We start from the raw sequence: 18,677 nt of genomic DNA, 5'->3' as shown, positions 1-18,677 counted from the left end.
TCAAGCCAGTGGGAAAATGTACACTCAAGTTACACCTATTTCCTGTTTTGATGGCGAAACGCACAAAATGGCTGCCCCGCCACGGCCACGCCCTATAACGAAAAGTTTTTCTTTTACCAAATTTTCATCTTTAACGTCTTAAGACGGCACAGACCAAATTTGAAGTTGATCGGATGAAATCTCTAGGAGGAGTTCATTAAAGTACGACATGTGGAAATGGCCAAAATCGCATTAATTTAGAACTTTGAAATCAAAATGGCGGACTTCCTGTTGGGTTTAGGGTATGACTCCAATGACGTTTCTTGTACATCTTGACATGTTACATATGTGTACCATGTTTCGTGAGTCTACGATAAACGCACTGCAGGGTCTAAATTTTTTTAACTTTGTAGGGGGCGCTAGCGAGCCATTTATGTGCGCCTATTCCCGAAACCCTTAAAATACGTAAAGTTTCACCAGACTTGATGCGACCGCCAATTTTGGGGAGTTTTTGAATATGTTAAGCGCCTCAAAAGGCGATTCATTTGCAGAAAATAATAATTCCTTCAGTTTCAATAGGGCCTTCGCCGCTGTCGGCGCTTGGGCCCTAATAATTCCTTCAGTTTCAATAGGGCCTTCAACACTGTCGGCGCTCGGGCCCTAATAATAATTCCTTCAGTTTCAATAGGGCCTTCGCCGCTGTCGGCGCTCGGGCCCTAGTAACCGCAAACCGTAGCATAAACAATAGAGTTCTACCCTTTCGAGGTTTGAACCCTAATAATAAACCGGAGCAAAAACAATAGGGTTCTAACCCTTTGAGGTTTGAACCCTAATAAGCAGGTGGCACCTTAAATGGTAGCCTAGGCCACAGTGTATGAATGTGTGTGAATGATGCCTGTAATATGTAAAAGTAGTCGTTAGAAGAGAAGTTAGACTAGAAACTACTAGAACTACAACCTTCTGTTGGCTAATAAAGGGTTTGAACTCGCAAATCGCCGCTTGCGCCTATATTTAGGGCCCGAGCGCCGACAGCGGCGAAGGCCCTATTGAAACTGAAGGAATTATTATTTCGTCAAATGAATTGCCTTTTTGAGGGGCTTAACATATTCAAAAACTCACCAAATTTGGCGGTTGCATCAAGTCTGGTGAAAATGTACGTATTTTAAGGGTTTTGCGAATAACTGCCCAAATATGGCTCGCTAGCGCCCTCTACAAAGTAAAAAAAATTGAGCCCCTGCAGTGCGTTTAACGTAGACTCACGAAACTTGGTAAACATTTGTAACATGTCAAGACGTACAAAAACCGTCATAGGGGCCATACCCTAAACCCAACAGGAAGTTCGCCATATTGATTTCAAAGTTCGAAATTAGTGCGATTTTGGCCATTTCCACATCGTACTTTAACGAACTCCTCCTAGAGATTTCATCCGATCAACTTCAAACTCGGTCTGTGTCATCTTAAGATGTTAAAGATGAAAAGTTGTTAAAAGAAAAACTTTTCGTCATAGGGCGTGGCCGTGGCGGGGCGGCCACTTTGTGCGTTTCGCCGCTGAAACAGGAAGTGGGTGTAACTCGAGTGTGCATTGTCCAACTGGCTCGAAACTTTTCACGATTCGTAAGAGTCCAACCCTGAGGACAAATAAAGGCCGATATTTACTTAAAGTCATAGCGCCCCCTAGTGGCAACAGGAAGTAGGCCTAAAAGTCAAGGTGCTATAATTTAACGAACTTCTCCTAGAGATTTCATCCGATGGACTTCAAACTTGGTCTGTATCATCTCAACACCTTAACGATGAAAAGTTATTAAAAGAAAAACTTTTCGTCAGACGGTGTGGGCATGGCGTGGCAGCCATTTTGAGTGTTTAGCGATGAACAAAGGAATTGTTGTAACTTGAGTGTACGTTGTCGTATCTGCCCGAAATTTCTCGCGATTGACAAGAGTCCAGACCTGAGGACACCTACAGGCAAAAATTGACTTTTGGTCATAGCGCCCCCTGCTGGCAAGATGAAATGCGCCTTATATGACAAACATCATCCGATTTGCATGAAACCCTATAATATGACCACGCCCACTTACTCAGGCCACGCCCCCTTTCATAACATTTGAACCATTTAAGGTTGACCTTTGTGTGAGGTATCAATGAACTCAGCAGAGAGTTCCTTTATAATTGGTGTTGGTTTGGCCCGCCCCCTATGCTATAGCCACGCCCCCTTTTATAACTAATGACCCGTTTGATGTAGAGTCTTGTGTGAGGTATCATGGTATCATTGAACTCGGTAAGGAGTTCCCTTTTCATTGGTGACGATTTGTGGTGTCTGAGTGCCGAGTGAATGAACGGTCGCAAAGAGCGGCGTCTGCCAGTAACCCCGATGCGCGGAGAGGCGCGAGGGCCCGTCCATCGCTGCTCGCAGCCTTAATTATTATTGTTATTATTCGGAATTCGTCCGACAGCCCTACTGTCCACTGACATTGTTTGCCAATAAACTAGAAAAGAAGAGTTACTATCCCAAACTGACACACACCAGACTGCAATCCTTACTCTACGCTAGTCAGTGAACCATGAGGATTTCCCATACAGGAGGATCTAAATTTCTTACTGAGTAACTCAGTGTACCAAAGCTGTAGATTTATCTAAGCGAATAATGTAATATAGACAGTAACTCTGTATCTCTGTCAAACCAACCCCAGTCTTATGTTAGTGTAGATCTGGGTCACTAACCCCAAGTGTTTTCTACTGCTTTCATTAAACATTAACTCTATCTAAGTATATTTATATGTCTCTGCCTCTTGAAACCACACGAGTTCCACATGAGAAGGGAAATAAAATACCAAAGTATTGATATATCTCCCTCCCCCTGCTGTTAAAAGAGGGGTTTACGTGTGTTTTTGTGCTCTTTTTGATTGTTTAAGCAAGTTCTGGACAGGCAAGAATAGACAATAATAAATGGAAAACTTTACTAAGAAATGTAGCATTAATGGTTTAAAGAAGGACAAGAATGTCACACAGTGATAGAATTTAAGGAACTAGATAAAAGTTGGTATCTCACCGAGGTTACATAATGTATGTCCCGGCACAGCTTTGTCTCCCGGGGAAAGTCGGCAAGATCCAGGAAGTTGTCCACAACCACTTGGCCAATCAAGTCATGGCGAGAGAACCTGTCAAAGTCGTAGATGCTGAAGTGCAGTTTACGGCTTGACAGCTCGGCGTACGCCACAGGAAAGAGAAACACCTCATCGAACACTGGGTTGAGTGTCTTGCGGTGCACCTTGGTCTGGTGCTTGGTTTTGCGGTCAGGCAGCAGGTAGATCTTGACATAAGGGTCGGAGGTCCCTGAGAAGTCCTTTGCCGGAAGATCCTGAGCCTTGTGGATCTTCACGATCAGCTGCTCTAGGTCAAAGTCAAACTTCAGAACGAAGAGGAGACGCCCACAGCTGTCTGTGCAACGTCCATCTTCTGCATCGACTGATCGCTGTTTGTAGAGTTCTGGTTTGATTCGGCCCAAACCAGACAGTGACTCTTGACGCTGGAACTGAGCAGGGTTGAAATCTGGATTGGACAAGTTCATCTGACGACGGATGGAGTTGTGCCTGTAAACAAAGTTTTGTTTAAAATTAGACATATTAGAACATTAAAAGGATTTTGCTTGACTATATTCTTTTATAAGTCATTGTTTCTGTGAGGCAACTGCTGAAATCACTTTGTTCCCTTAAGCCTGATGTTTTATATGCTGTCAAATTTGTGAAAAGGTATGTCTGAACCAAGAGGTCTAGGTGTCTGTGACTGTGTAACTGTTTGTTTCCATATGTGTTTAATCTGCAAACACTTAAAGTTGGACAGTAGCTTTGTAGATCAATGTGTACCGACCGTACAGATGAGGTAGGCTCAGTAATCTGTCTCTGGACCCTGTCCCTGGCCAGGGTGTGGACCTGGTTTTTCTCCAGTTTGGCCTGGGTCTCCAGGGGGATGTCCGGTGACGTGTGGCTTATCTTTAGTCCTGACTCTGGGACAGCCACAGCCGAGGGGGGTCCTGAAGGCTCCTTCACACAGCCGTCCTCGCTGTACTCCCTTTCCTCCCCCTCCACCTGTACAGCAGACATCAGTGTTTATAGTGTGTATGATATTATGGAAATGCTATTATAGGATGGGTGCCTTAAGGAGTTGTAAAAACTTGAAAGAAAGTTTATTTCAGTTTGACACTAGAAGTGCCATAGCCCACGCCACTGAACACTACTGCCCTAACTTTTTCTAAATACCTATTTTGCACATACTTATAGTGTCATAATGATTGAATAGAATTTAGAAAACTAAATAAAGGGGTTTTGTTTGTATTCCTTGTACACCTGGTTGGTGTGGGTGTGCACGATCAGATGGCAGGTTTTGTATTGACTGTTGAATTGAAAGATGCACTGAGCATGGGAGAGATGGAGAGACAAATATAAATGCTGAGGGGTGCTTATTGATGTTTACTTTTAAAAAACTCAACCGGCCAGGCAATCAGTCAGCAGGGGGCTGGTGAGTTGATTTCCCGATCCTAAAGAGTGACTCGTAGTCATGAGATGGCCGCAGAGATGGTCTTGCTAGCTTGAGCTCATCTTCTCCACCTTTGTCTAGGTGTTTGCACTTATGTTTACATTTGAAAACTTAAGCCAGTTGGCTAGCTAGCCTAGGCTAGCAGAGTCGGTAGGAGACTGGCAAATTGATTTCCCAATCCCGATGAGCAACTGATAGCCACATGCCATGCACAACTTATATTTATAAGATCAATTCAGCATACATTTTGCGGAGCTGACGGAGAGGCGACTAGAGAGTTTCTGTGCCTTCTAGAAAATTGCACAAGCACTGAGTGGCTGTTTGAAAATATTTAATCTGAAATAGCACATTTTACTGTACACTGAGTACACCAGTGTTATGTGGGTTCAAGCTAAGGTGACCAGATCTCTGAGACAAAATCCAGGGACATTTTCAACTCAGAAGCATAAATACCTCCAAAACAGGTGATGTTTTTATCTTTGTAAAACTTAAAACGGGGACACTGCCCCAGGGGCGTCACTAGACCTAGAGCTGCACTGGGGCACAAGCCCCCCTACGGCGGTCCATGGGCATGCTCCCCTTTAAGAAAATGTTGTGTATTTTAACGTTTAAATGCATCAATCTGGTGCACTTTGAAAATAAGTTCAGAGGTTAGACTTGATTATTCTTATCTATGGATGGAAATATTTGTGTTGTAGCTTGTACTATTTTGCACTTCAGAATTTTAACGATGCACACACAGCTTGAATAGTTTTTTCTTCGTACTTTTGCATTAATGTCACTAGGAAGCATACCAGTATAAATATTTTCATATTTGTAAGTGGGATATATATAACTAAGTGGGACTGTCTGGAATATGGCAATATAATAACCATTATGGTGGGATACACTGGCTAAGCAATTTACAAAAATGTCCGTGCTGACATAAATAGTTTACATGAGAATACATTATAATTTTGGCCCAAAGTTGGAGACCATGTACCCGGGAACCGCTTGTTGTACCGATGCATGTGTTGAGTGAAGAGTTTGTGAGATATTTCGCAGAGACTAATGGGTGTGCAGAGATTTATGCAAAATGCAAATATGATAACATTTCATGTAAGTTCAATGTTAATTTTCTTGCAAACCATTTGTCACAGCAACTGGCGCTAATATCATTGGAAAGCTTAGATTGTGGTAGAGATGGTCCAATACCATTTTTTGCTTCCCGATACCGATTCCGATACCTGAACTTGCGTATCGGCCAATACCGAGAACCGATCCGATACCAGTATATCATATATTTTAATATGTTTTAAAAACCCTGAGGAACCTAAAGCATCGTCTACGATCCCAAACAGCACCTCTGATTCATATTTTAATCATTTAATAACCGTTAAACTTACAGTTTTCCGTATTTTTGCAGCTAAAAGCCAAGGAGTTAGCCATCACGGTAAGTCTTTGGTGTCTTTATAGCCTTTACAGGAGTTTTTTAATCCAGCCTGGAAGTTGTTCCTTTTTTCGGAGTTGTTGAGCAATAAATCCAAACTCTTACATCCTAGATTTATCAACTTGATGTCCATAATTTATCACGTTTTCAGTCATTTCTGCCGTTAGCTCCGTGCTACCGTCTAGCATAAATCTCCCATGATGCTTTGCGAGATTGTGTTGACATTTTTCAATCAATGGGAAGGCAGGTCCATCACACAAAGACTATGTAGTGGAAAAGATAGATCACTCCAGGGAATCTGAGCGAGAACAAAGAGCATATAGTGGGAAAGATAGGTCACTCAAGTCTATTACCGTTCTACAGAGAAGAATGTTTTGAGATTTGGCATACATTTGGGCCTTTTTTGAAGAAATGTAAATAGTTTGTCCTTTATATGAGTTATAATGTTCATTATGTTTATTTTTGCACTGCATGACTCCAAATATATAGGAGAACTGTTTTAGACAACACAAATGTTTGTGTAGCATTGCTGTGTGTGTGATATCAATAAATGACATTATTATTTTGATTATTGGCATAAGTGAATGTCATGAGGGCAAAAGCGTCTGGACCCTAAATCCTTTAGGGCTCAGAGGAACTGTATACTACTATCCCTGTATGGATGTGATATGATTTCTATTCTCTCTCTTTGTTGTCGGTCTGGCTCAGGTTAAACTCTTTGTGAAACATGAACAAACACAAACAATGAATGCCACAGAACCTTCTTTTATTATCCAGTTTGACAGTCAGTTATAACGGAAAAAGAACATTGGTTGAGGTGGTTGTGCCAGGTCACGCCTTTGGCTGAGTCTCTATCCGTCAGAGGGAGAGCAGGAGTGCAGTTTTGAAAAAGTTGCTAATTTCATGACGCAGATTAACACTTTTGAATGCGCTATATCCGTGTCACATTCTCATTAGGTGCTGAGCCCCCCTAAAGGTCTGAGCCTAGAATCGCCCGTGCTGCTATTTCATACTTGTAGTCCACTACACCTCAGAGGGAAATGTTGTAATGTTTACTGCACTACATTTATCTGACAGCTTTTGCTTTATTGCTTCATTCTGGGCTTGTTTCTGCAACAGCTCATTGAGTATCAGATACAATTAAAACTATTGAGGAAATATTTCCTTTGACATTTGTCCAGTATTAAACGAGATCACTGCAGTTGGCAATGGCGAAACAAGCTACAAGGTAAGTTAATAGGACGTCAATTGTCCAGCTTCATAAAAGTGCTCGTTTTGCCACTGACAGGCTCAGATTAATATTCTAAGTGTCTGACAACATTATGGAAAGAATTTCTAAGGAGGTCCTTTCTGTTAGAGTAAGATCCTTTTTTAAATATAAAAAGTCCGCGAAATTGTGTTCACTATACCCACCAGACTCCATGTAAATAAACAGTAATTCGTGCGAGTCAGCGCAACTATACTTTTGGTCAATGTTTTCTTTCTTTCATTCCAATTTTGGATCTGTCAGTCACTGTGAAAATCTGGGACATTTCCGGGGACAGCTCCAGCCGGGGACAGGTCACCGAAACCGGGGCCGTCTGGTCACCCTAGTTCAAGCTGTTAGACAAGCTTAATGGCTGTGTGTTGTATGTGGGGCGCTGCGTGTGTTCTTGCTGCTATAGAGATTAAAGGAGAATTCCGGCCGTTTTTTTACATTTCTTCGACAACGAGATGCGTTTTCAACTCAGACATTTTTTTTATTCACCTATCCTGTCTTGATCCTGCCAGTAGCTAGCTTTCCCTGCTAGCTGCTAGTTGCCGTCCGGGATTCAGCCAGGCATAGATAATATTAGATTAGTATTACTATTATGTAATCAGATAATCATAACGCAGTAGTTCCGTGTGTATTTGTAGCTCATCCATTTTGTGTGCGATCAATCTGGTGTTGGTGAGGAGGAGGCTTGGCAGTGGCGATATGTGTGGTTGTTCCCTTATTAGCAGGCCCGACCGGCATCCTTGCTTCTGCTTTCTCCCCGCTTTCGTCACCTCCCGCTCCCGACAACAATCCACTGAGCGTCTGGTGGTCTGGCTGTGTCCTCCAGAGGACAGGTCATGCCTTTGCGATGAAAACTTGAAGTTTATTCCCCCTCAAAAATAGGTAATTGAGCACTGTAGTGGTTATGACCATATCAGTCATGTAACTACATGGAATCGGGCCAAATGATGTCTGTGGCTTGCACAGTGATAGCATTACTGTGTACATACACACTGCCACCGACTTGAGCTTCTAAAGTTACCGGAAGTCATTCATTTTCAATGGAAGCTGGCTTCTCTCAGCTGCAAGGAGCGGCAAATCTGTCGGCGTCGCATTTTGGGCATTTTGAGCAACCAGAGCGTCAATCAGAAAGTTGAAAGTATGTCAACTTTATGCTAATGAGCTATTATGCGGTTCAGCGGCAAGCAGCGACAAACGCCAGCAACCAATCGGAATATAGACATCCTTCGCACTGGCTGATTCCAGAGAAACATACAATATAAACTTTCGTTCCTACCAAAACATTAACTCCGTTGCTGGGTTTCCTATCATTTATGATATGACGTTGTTTGCATATAGGGACCAGTTAACGTTACCTGCCGGTCACACGGCCTCTAACAAGTCCGCTCACGGTGAAATCCTGCACGGATCAACAGCTAGCGGCTGCTCGCTCTGCCTGCATTCTGCTGCGGTTCAGCGGCTAACGAGCAAGCTAACTGCTAACAGACACTGCTGCGACCAGCAAACAATACAAATTCTGTCCTTATATATGTAATTTATAAAAGGTTTCTAGTGTCAATGTATTGGCCGTGCAGTGGCTGCTTGTGCTTTTTCTTCAATCGTGTGTTGAACACGATCGAAGAATGCTGCCACGTCAGAGCAGCCAAAGCATCAAAAAGCTTCCCCGTATTTTCTGACAAGCGTCCTTGACAGGGCGGCCAGAGCTTCTTGGCAGCTCAAGTCGGCGGTGGTGTGTACGTACAGTTAGAGAAGGCTAATCCATACACTCATCCTAGACAGCAGCTAGCAGCTAGTAGCTAGCAGGGCAAGCTAGCTACTGGCAGGATCGAGACAGGGTAGGTGAATTTAATCAATGTCTGAGTTGATCTTGTTGTCACGAAAGGGCCCTCTTCATGTTGCACATTGACATTTTTATTGCATTTTGTGTCTGTCAAGAGGCACAAAGAGACTCTAAAATATGCCCTGACAACTGCTGTTTTAGCTAAGTGGATGCTCGTAGACGTAGCTGCAGCAACTCAAGTTTGCCAGCACAGATTCGGGTCGTTTTTTTTCTTCTATCGACAGTACTCGCATATTTATAGCGATCAAGATTAATGTAAAAATTGGCCGTAATTCTCCTTTAATAGAGATGGAGAGGAATGATGCGCCCATCAGCGATAACAAAAAGATACACATGCCTCTTCTCCTTACCTCTGTGAGGACGGGCTGTTGGTCTCCACCCAAGCAGTGTGCCCCCTTGAAGACATCTGGGAGGAAACGGCCACTCAGTGGCACCCAGCATAACTTCCATGAGACAAAGAGGGAGACGCTGAATAGAGCCAAACCACAGGTGGTGACCAGCAGGGACAAAAGGCTCACCGATACATCTAGAGATGGAAGAGAGAGGCGGGGAGGGGGGACTAAGTGAACAGTGAACATAGCATTGCCATTAAAAAATGCTGGCACAGACAAACCCTGCTCCCCAGGGAGGACAGACTGTGTTTATTCATACTACTAAATGAGAAGGAAAACATATTACTATTTTCTCAGTGTACACTGTATAAAAGTAAAAAAGTAAAAAAAAAATGGTAAAAAGTCTGGCAGCAAAGTTGCCAAACACTTACCGTCAAATGACAGTAAAAAACCTTACATTATTTTACAGAAAAATTCTTTTATAAAAAGATGTATTCTACATTTTGGACTCATCAAAGTAGCCCCCTTTGGCAGATATAACAGATGAACACACTCGTGGCATTCTTTCTACAATGGAAATCAAATATTCTTCAGAAAGTTCTTCCCAACTCTGTTGCAGAAGTTCCCATTAATGTGTGGCATTTGTAGGTTGATTTGCTTTCACTTTTCTGTCCAGTTCATCCCAAACCAGCTCAATGGGGTTTAAGTCTGGTGACTGTGATGGCCACTCCATGTTTTTAAGCTTACCATCTTGTTCTTTTTTGCTAAGGTAGTTCTGGCATAGCTTGGACTTGGGTCATTATCTTGCTGTAGGATGAACCCGTGACCAACTAGGCGCATACCAGAGGGTACTGCATGGCGCTGCAAAATGCTGTGGTAGCCGTTTTGATTCAGGGTGCCTTTCACTCTGTACAAATCACAGACCCTGGATCCAGCAAAATAGCCCCAGAACATCACGCTTCCTCCTCCATGTTTGATAGTTGATGTCACACACTGAGGAACCATCCTTTCGCCTACTCGACGGCGTACAAAAATCCTGCGTGATGAACCGAAGATTTCATCATTTTGATTCATCAGTCCATAACACCTTCTTCCAGTTTTCAGTAGTCCATTGACAATGTTTCTATTCTGACGTCTTAGCAATGGCTTTCTTGCTGCAACTCGACCTATCAAACCTACAGCTCGAAGTCTTCTCTTTACAGTTGAAACTGAGACTTGCTTATTACGACCACCATTAAGCTGTGCTCGAAACTGTTGTTGTAGCCGCCTATCACGCAAGTTGTTGACTCTCAGAAACTTGTCTTCTGATTCTGTTCTGGCTTTAGGTCTGCCAGACCTCTTCCTGTCAGAGTTTCCCCCAGTTTCTAAGTGCCTTTTGATGGTGAAGAATACTGTACTCACTAACACCTTGACTTTCTTCGCAATTTCTCTGTAGGAAAGACCTACATTCTTAAGTGTTATGATGGTCTGTCTCTCTTCCATTGTTAATTGCCTTTTTCCCACCAGTTTTATAGCAACACACTACTTTCTGCATTACAATACTGTTCAAATAATGCTCACGAGGGTACGGTACCACAGTGTACACCAACAATACTTTTATACAAACAGAGGGGGTTGTAAGTAATCCAGACAAGTTGGAACACCTGTGGGAATTGGTAGCACCAACTTTCAAAGGTTGATCAACCTCCCATGCTGCAGAACAGCTTTACATTGTTTACCCATTTCTTGTTCCCTGAAAAAGGCCTTTTTATAAAATACTGAAATGTACATTATTTAAATTTTTTTTTTTTTGGGTAACCTTACTTTTTTTTTTTTAACCTCAGGCAGTTCACCACTTACCTTTGTACCATTTCAAGCTATTCATTGGACTTGAACTGCTAAAATTTCAATTAAAAACAAAATAAATTGGGGTGTTCTAAAACTTTTGACCAGTAGTGTATCTACAGACTTTTCTTATTAGGGCATGGGATTTACTTCATCAACATTATTTGACAGTAATTCAGTGTGCCGATGTGCTGCAATAGTAGCAATCGGCACAATGACTATTGTTTCTCATACTTATTATTAATTCAGTGTGCCGATGTGCTGCAATAGCAGCAATCGGCACAATGACTATTGTTTCTCATACTTATTGGTGTGAATGCTGGAGGCATTCACATCTATATTCTACTACACTAATATTTCTTTCTTTCTTTCTTTATTCTTATTCTTCCGCCGGATTTTTTCCCATTAACTCCTTCCACATTTTTCAACATAGAAACTTCATTCATACATCAAAATGTTCGGCTTGATTCAGAATTGTGTGCTACTATTTTTATTATTCATAACATTTATAATTTCCGAGATTTTCAACGTTTAGCGGACATTTTTTCCCCATTAAAGCGGATGGACAAAATGTTCAAAGTTGACACATTTTCATACATTTTCAACTGCTAGCTACTCATTCATACATTCACCGAGAAACTCCATTCAAACTTGAAAACTTTCCCATCTTTCATACATTCAGTCTTGGTATTCAACTTTCAAATCCCATTAGTACTTTTTAAAATAATCAGTCTTCTTTGAAGCTTAGAACTAATGTCTTTCTGCCATTTTTACATTGGTGTGTATGGGATGGAATGTTCGGACTCAGAGGGCAGGACCCAACTGACAGACACTGGTAACAGTGAACTACATACTAGACTTGCATGCAGGAATTAAATTGGGCCGGGGCTCTCCGGGGCTCAGCCCCAGCACATAAGCCTGCTCGTGTCCGGATGTGCCTGCTTGCAGTCTAAATATGTCACAAAAAATATGATGAAAGTGATGCTTTTGAAAACATGATATTTCTGACAATAAATGAAAGATTTTTGAAATGGCATGTTTATTTTGTCTCGGCGGAGCTGAGATGACAACAATCAGAACACGGCAACAACCCGCCCAGAACTGCAGACAATTCACCACTGCGGGTCAACTACATAACGCCTAGTGTCTCCGTCGGTAGGATTAACAGATAGAATGCCTTCTCCTAAAGCTCAAAACCCCGTTCACAGCGGTGGAAGCTCGGTGTTCGGAATTTCCACCGGCCGCTACGAGTTCATGTCGCTGACCAAGCCCCACTCGGTACCGTGTGTGTGTGTGTGTGTGTGTGTGTTAGTAAAGAGAGAGAATGGGAGAAGGAAGTTTGTGTGAGGTGGACCTGGTGACCACAGACCCAAATCTTCTCAGCTGTTGCTACTGTCATATGCTGCACTGTCTCTTCATGTGGCACATTATTGTATGGGTCACTTCTTATATCATAACAAGGTAATACAATGTGTATCATCAAGTGATGACTGATTAACAGTAATGTAAATGCTAAATGCCCTAATACCTGTTGATACTACAACAATGCAGAGTATAGGCTCTTAATCTTGCAGTTTTGCACATATCATGTAAGACTCAATTTCTCCATTTCTTTGCACAAAACTCTCCAGAAAGTGCCATTTAAATGTTTATTTTTCAATTTTTTTCCCGGACCCCCCTAGGGAGAGCCCCCCAACATAACTAATTCCAATGTAACCCCTGCTTGCATGCATGTACAAATCACCATCGGTAAATATTGTGCTAGTACTAGTATTGAACTACAAGCAGCAAGACAGTTGCAAACCTTTAATTAGAGTTCTGTAAAGCGTTTGATAGGACAGTTAGGTCCTAGAGATGTGGTGACAACAGCTGCGCAGAGGGGGCCCAATTTGATTTTTTTGTCATGGGGCCCAAAATTCCTGGCGGCGCCCCTGTGTGTGTGTGTGTGTGTCTCTCTCTCTTTGTCTATGTGTGTGTGTATGTGTGTGTCTGTGTGTGTGTCTCTGTGTGTGTGTGTGTGTCTCTCTCTTTGTCTGTATGTGTGTGTGTCTCTGTGTGTGTGTGTGTGTCTCTCTCTTTGTCTGTATGTGTGGGTGTGTGTGTATTAAACATTAAGCGATAAGAGTTACGGTTTCCGAGCTCGAAGGACTATCAAAGGTGTGCCACTACTCCTCTCTCCTTTCTTCCTCTCCTCCTTTACTCTTCTCCTCCTCTCCTCTCCTTTTCTTCTCCTTTTCCTATCTTACCATCCTCCTGTGTGTGTTTTTGTAAGTGCCTGTGAGTGTTAAATGTAACACTTTACATGTAATTTAGCTGATGCTTTTATCAAAAGTGACTTACAATTGCTATATATGTCAGATGTCGCATGCCTCTGGAGCAACTAGGGGTTAAGTGCCTTGCTCAGCGACACATTGGTTGATGTATCGCAGTGGGAATCAAACCCAGGTCTTGACCAACTGGTAATTTCCATTCATACCTTTTGAAGAACTCTCTGAAATAGGAGTCGTCATGGCAACTTTAACTGCAGTTGGTCATGTGATCTGATCCCTGACATGTTAAGCTGTTGCTGTGAAGTGACTATGTGTGGTTGTGAGTGTGTGGTTGTGTGTGTGGTTGCGTTTGAGTGTATTTCTCTGTCTGTGAGTGTGTGTGTGTGTGTGTGTCTCTTTGTCTGTGTGTGTCTGTCTCTCTCTGTCTTTGTGTGTGTTTTTGTCTCTCTTTGTCTGTATGTGTGTGTGTGTATTAAACATTAAGACATAACAGTTATGGTTTCCGAGCTCGAAGCAGGACTATCAAAGGTGTGCCACTACTCCTCTCCTCCTTTCTTCCTCTCCTCCTTTACTCTTCTCCTCCTCTCCTTTTCTTCTCCTTTTCCTATCTTACCATCCTCCTGTGTGTGTTTTTGTAAGTGCCTGTTACATTACATTACATGTAATTTAGCTGATGCTTTTATCAAATTCCACTTCATCTTAAAATTAACTTATTATTCCACATCTTTCAAGTATTCTGGGTATTATTCAACTTTTCAAAGACATTCAAACTAATTACACCCATTCCTACTTTTTCAACTAATAACAATTAAAACATACCACACCATTCAAACATTCTAGGTATTATTCAACTTTTCTAAGACATTCATACTATTAAAACCATTCCCACTTTTTCAACTATTCTCACTACTTTACCTTATTCTTACAAAATTCAAGTCATTCATTCTACTTTAGATGCTTCTTCACTCAAATTCCGCTTCATCTTAAAATTAACTTATTATTCCACATCTTTCAAGTATTCTGGGTATTATTCAACTTTTCATAGAGATTCAAACTAATTACACCCATTCCTACTTTTTCAACTAAAAACAATTAAAACATACCACACCTTTCAAACATTCTAGGTATTATTCAACTTTTCTAAGACATTCATACTATTAAACCCATTCCCACTTTTTCAACTATTCTCACTACGTTACCTTATTCTTACAAAATTCAAGTCAGCAATCAGCAGTGTAGTGTCAGCCTTTCAACATACAGCATTCACACCGCAATTTCTTCAGAAATTGCATTCTGTAGTTATTGGTGTGAATGCTGGAGCATTCACATCTATATTCTACACCACTAAAATTTATTTATTTATTTATTGGTGTGAATGCTGGAGCATTCACATCTATATTCTACACCACTAAAATGTATTGGTGTGAATGCTGGAGGCATTCACATCTATACTCTACACCACTAAAATGTATTTCTTTATTTATTCCGCCGGATTTTTGCTCATTAACTCCTTCCACATTTTTCAACATAGAAACTTCATTCATACATCAAAACGTTCAGCTTGATTCAGAATGGTGTGCTACTATTTTTATTATTCATAACATTTACAATTTCCGAGATTTTCAACGATTAGCGGACATTTTTTCCCCATTAAAGCGGATGGACAAAATGTTCAAAGTTGACCGATTTTCATACATTTTCAACTGCTAGCTACTCATTCGTACGTTCACCGAGAAACTCCATTCAAACTTTAAAAACGTGCCCCATCTTTCATACATTCAGCGTTGGTATTCAAATTTCAAATCCCATTAGTACTTTTTAAAATAATCTGTCTTCATTGAGGCTTAGAAAAAATACCTTTCTGCCATTTTTACATTAGTGTGTATGGGATGGAATGTTCGGACTCAGAGGGCAGGGCCCAACTGACAGATTGGAAAGAGGCAGAAGCTGGATTTTCTTTACCTCGCGATACCATACACAGTTTTAACTCTTCATACATAACTTTTACATCAAAATGTAGGACATCTTGTGCCCTTTCTAACAATGTGCTTAGGGAGGCAATCTGACTTTCACACGAGGCACAGTGAGCTTCCAAGTGAAGCCATCTCCACCAACTGCCGCACTGCCTCCAGTACTAAATCCTACCAGAAATACCAGGAGGAGAAGAGAAACAGGCCCTTTTCAGACAGCTGCTGTCCTCACATTTCTTAAACAACACACACCATTCTTGGACAGGATGATCAGCAGGTTGTTATGTCTCTGATGGTATTAAACATTAAGAGATAGGAGTTAGGGTTTTTGAGCTAGGAGCAGGACTATCAAAGGTGCATCATAGCCTTGTTTCTGTGAGAAGGCCTCTCTGAGACAAGAGTCGTCATAGCAACCTTTAACTGCAGTTGGTCATGTGACCTGATCCCTGACATGTTAAGCTGTTGCTGTGAAGTGACTATGTGTGACTGTTTGTGTGGTTGTGAGCGTGTGGTTGTGTGTGTGGTTGTGTTTGTGTGTATATCTCTGTCTGTGTGGTTGTGTATTAAACATTAAACTGATGGTTCGGAGTAATTCACCCTAAGGTCCTTTGCACCATGACCTCGAGCCAAACACCCACCCAGAAGCTTTTTTCACCTGGGTCTAACATTGGGAGAGTTAGCGTAAAGTTAGAGTTATCAGCTGAATAGTTGCGCAGGGGCTAACGGAACCGTTTTACGTTTTTTCACTAATCACGCGTTCGAAATATGACACAAACGCCTACAAGTAGTACAAATAGGTTATGCACTCATAAAACGATGGATTGGAAAGTTTGTAAGTACACCAGAAGTTTATGTAAATAACACTTGCCTGCTGGCTTCTGCTCTGCGCTGTTGTTGCTGCTGCAGTAAGATGAGTGCTTAGGGCCGTCTACAAATAACAACACCGAAAGAGATGCAACAAAAATATTTATTAATTTAACTTTTTTTTTTAAAGTAAGTGCTGTAGTATAACTAGCAGGAGACAAGTAATAATTGAGGTAAGTTTGGAGACATTACCTTATTTAATCATTGAATTAATAAATATTTTTGTTTGTAACTCTTTTCGGTGTAGTAATTTGTAGACGGCCCTAAGCACTTGTCTAACTGCCTGTAGCAGCAGCGGCAACAGAGAGCTGAGGAGAGCAGGCAAGTGTTCATAAACTTCTGGTGTACTTACAAACTTTCCAATCCATCGTTTTATGAGAGCATAACCTATTTGTACTACTTGTAGACGTTTGGTATCATTTCGGACATTATTAGTGGGGTAACTTACAAGATACAAACGTGGGTCCATTAGCCCCTGCGCTAAGCTATTCAGCTGATAACGCTACTCTAGCTAGCTCTCCCAATGTTAGACCCAGGTGAAAAAAGCTTTTGGGGGGGTGTTTGGCTCGAGGTCATGGTGCAAAGGACCCTAGGGTGATACACCGAGCCATCACTTTAAGAGATAAGAGTTACGGTTTCCGAGCTCGAAGACGTTGTGTGTGTGCTTGTGTTTGTGTGTATATCTCTTTCTGTGTGGTTGTGTTTGGTTGTGTGTATGTGTGTGTCTGTGTGTGTGTGTGTGTGTGTCTGTCTCTCTATGTCTGTGTGTGTGTGTGTGTATTAAACATTAAGAGATAAGAGTTACGGTTTCCGAGCTCGAAGAAGGACTTACAAAGGTGTGCCACTACTCCTCTCCTCCTTTCTTCCTCTCCTCCTTCTCCTTTTCCTATCTTACCATCCTCCTGTTTGTGTTTTTGTAAGTGCCTGTGAGTCTTACATTACATGTAATTTAGCTGATGCTTTTCTCAAAAGCGACTTACAATTGCTATATATGTCAGATGTCGCAAGCCTCTGGAGCAACTAGGGGTTAAGTGCCTTGCTCAGCGACACATTGGTTGATGTATCGCAGTGGGAATCAAACCCAGGTCTCCCACACCAAAGGCATTTTTAAAATCCACTGCACCATCACCACTCCTGTGTGTGTGTGTGTTTGTGTGCAATTGTACGTGTGTCTGTGTCAGTTGATTGAGATTACCCAATATGTCATATTTCCTGCTTTTCAGACTCATTCATTCTCCTTTAGCTGCTTCTTCATTCAAATTCTGCTTCATCTTAAAATTAATTAAAAATATTAAATCATAATATTCCACATCTTTCAAACATTCTCGGTATTATTCAACTTTACAAAGACATTCAAACTAATTACACCCTTCCCACTTTTTCAACAATAAAACAATTAAAACATGCCAACATTTTCAAACATTCTGCGTATTATTCAACTTTTCTAAATAATTCATACTATTAAAGCCATTCCCACTTTTTCAACTATTCTCACTACTTTACCTTCTTCTAACACAATTCAAGTCAGCAATCAGCAGTGAAGCGTCAGCCTTTCAACATACAGCAGTGCATTTGTGAAATAAGTTAACATCGTTATAAAGTGGTTTAAATTGTTCTTAAATATTAAATATTTAATAATTATATTCCACATATTTCAAACATTCTCTGTATTATTCAACTTTTCAAAGACATTCAAACTAATAACACCCATTCCCACTTTTTCAACAAAAAATAATTAAAACATGCCAACATTTTCAAACATTCTGGGTATTATTCAACTTTTCTAAGTAATTCATACTATTAAAACCATTCCCACTTTTTCAACTATTCTCACACAATTCAAGTCAGCAATCAGCAGTGTAGCGTCAGCCTTTCAACATACAGCATTCAAACCGCAATTTCTTCAGAAATTGCATTCTTTAGTTGGTGTGAATGCTGGAGGCATCTATATTCTACTACACTAATATTTATTTATTTCTTCCGCTGGATTTTTGCTCATTAACTCCTTCCACATTTTTCAACATAGAAACTTCATTCATACATCAAAACGTTCGGCTTGAATCAGAATGGTGTGCTACTATTTTTATTATTCATAACATTTATAATTTCCGAGATTTTCAATGTTTTATCCCCATTAAAGCGGATGGACAAAATGTTCAAAGTTGACACATTTTCACACATTTTCAACTGCTAGCTACTCATTCATACATTCACCGAGAAACTCCATTCAAACATGAAAACGTTCCCCATCTTTCATACATTCAGTCTTGGTATTCAACTTTCAAATCCCATTAGTACTTTTTAAAATAATCTGTCTTCTTTGAAGCTTAGAACTAATGTCTTTCTGCCATTTTTACATTGGTGTGTATGGGATGGAATGT

General features: G+C 41.1%; 1 protein-coding gene across 2 annotated transcripts in view; it reads right to left on the bottom strand.

The window, feature by feature from the left end:
- Window positions 1-18,677, bottom strand: part of LOC120563984 (synaptotagmin-9-like) — a 309,829-nt gene that overhangs the window by 187,061 nt on the left and 104,091 nt on the right. Inside the window, exons 2-4 of one of the 2 annotated variants that reach the window (XM_039808553.1) lie at window positions 9,387-9,562; window positions 3,844-4,061; window positions 3,026-3,566 (exon numbers count right to left, since the gene is read on the bottom strand). In XM_039808553.1, coding sequence (XP_039664487.1) covers window positions 3,026-3,566; window positions 3,844-4,061; window positions 9,387-9,562 — 935 coding nt within the window. The remainder of the gene's footprint in view (window positions 1-3,025; window positions 3,567-3,843; window positions 4,062-9,386; window positions 9,563-18,677) is intronic. The other variant, XM_039808554.1, reaches the window with a different exon arrangement.

This window comes from Perca fluviatilis, chromosome 8, assembly GCF_010015445.1.
Source record: "Perca fluviatilis chromosome 8, GENO_Pfluv_1.0, whole genome shotgun sequence".
In the NCBI taxonomy this organism is placed as follows: domain Eukaryota; kingdom Metazoa; phylum Chordata; class Actinopteri; order Perciformes; family Percidae; genus Perca; species Perca fluviatilis.
Note: the sequence above shows the minus strand (reverse complement) of the source record. Positions and strands in the feature narration are given on the sequence as shown.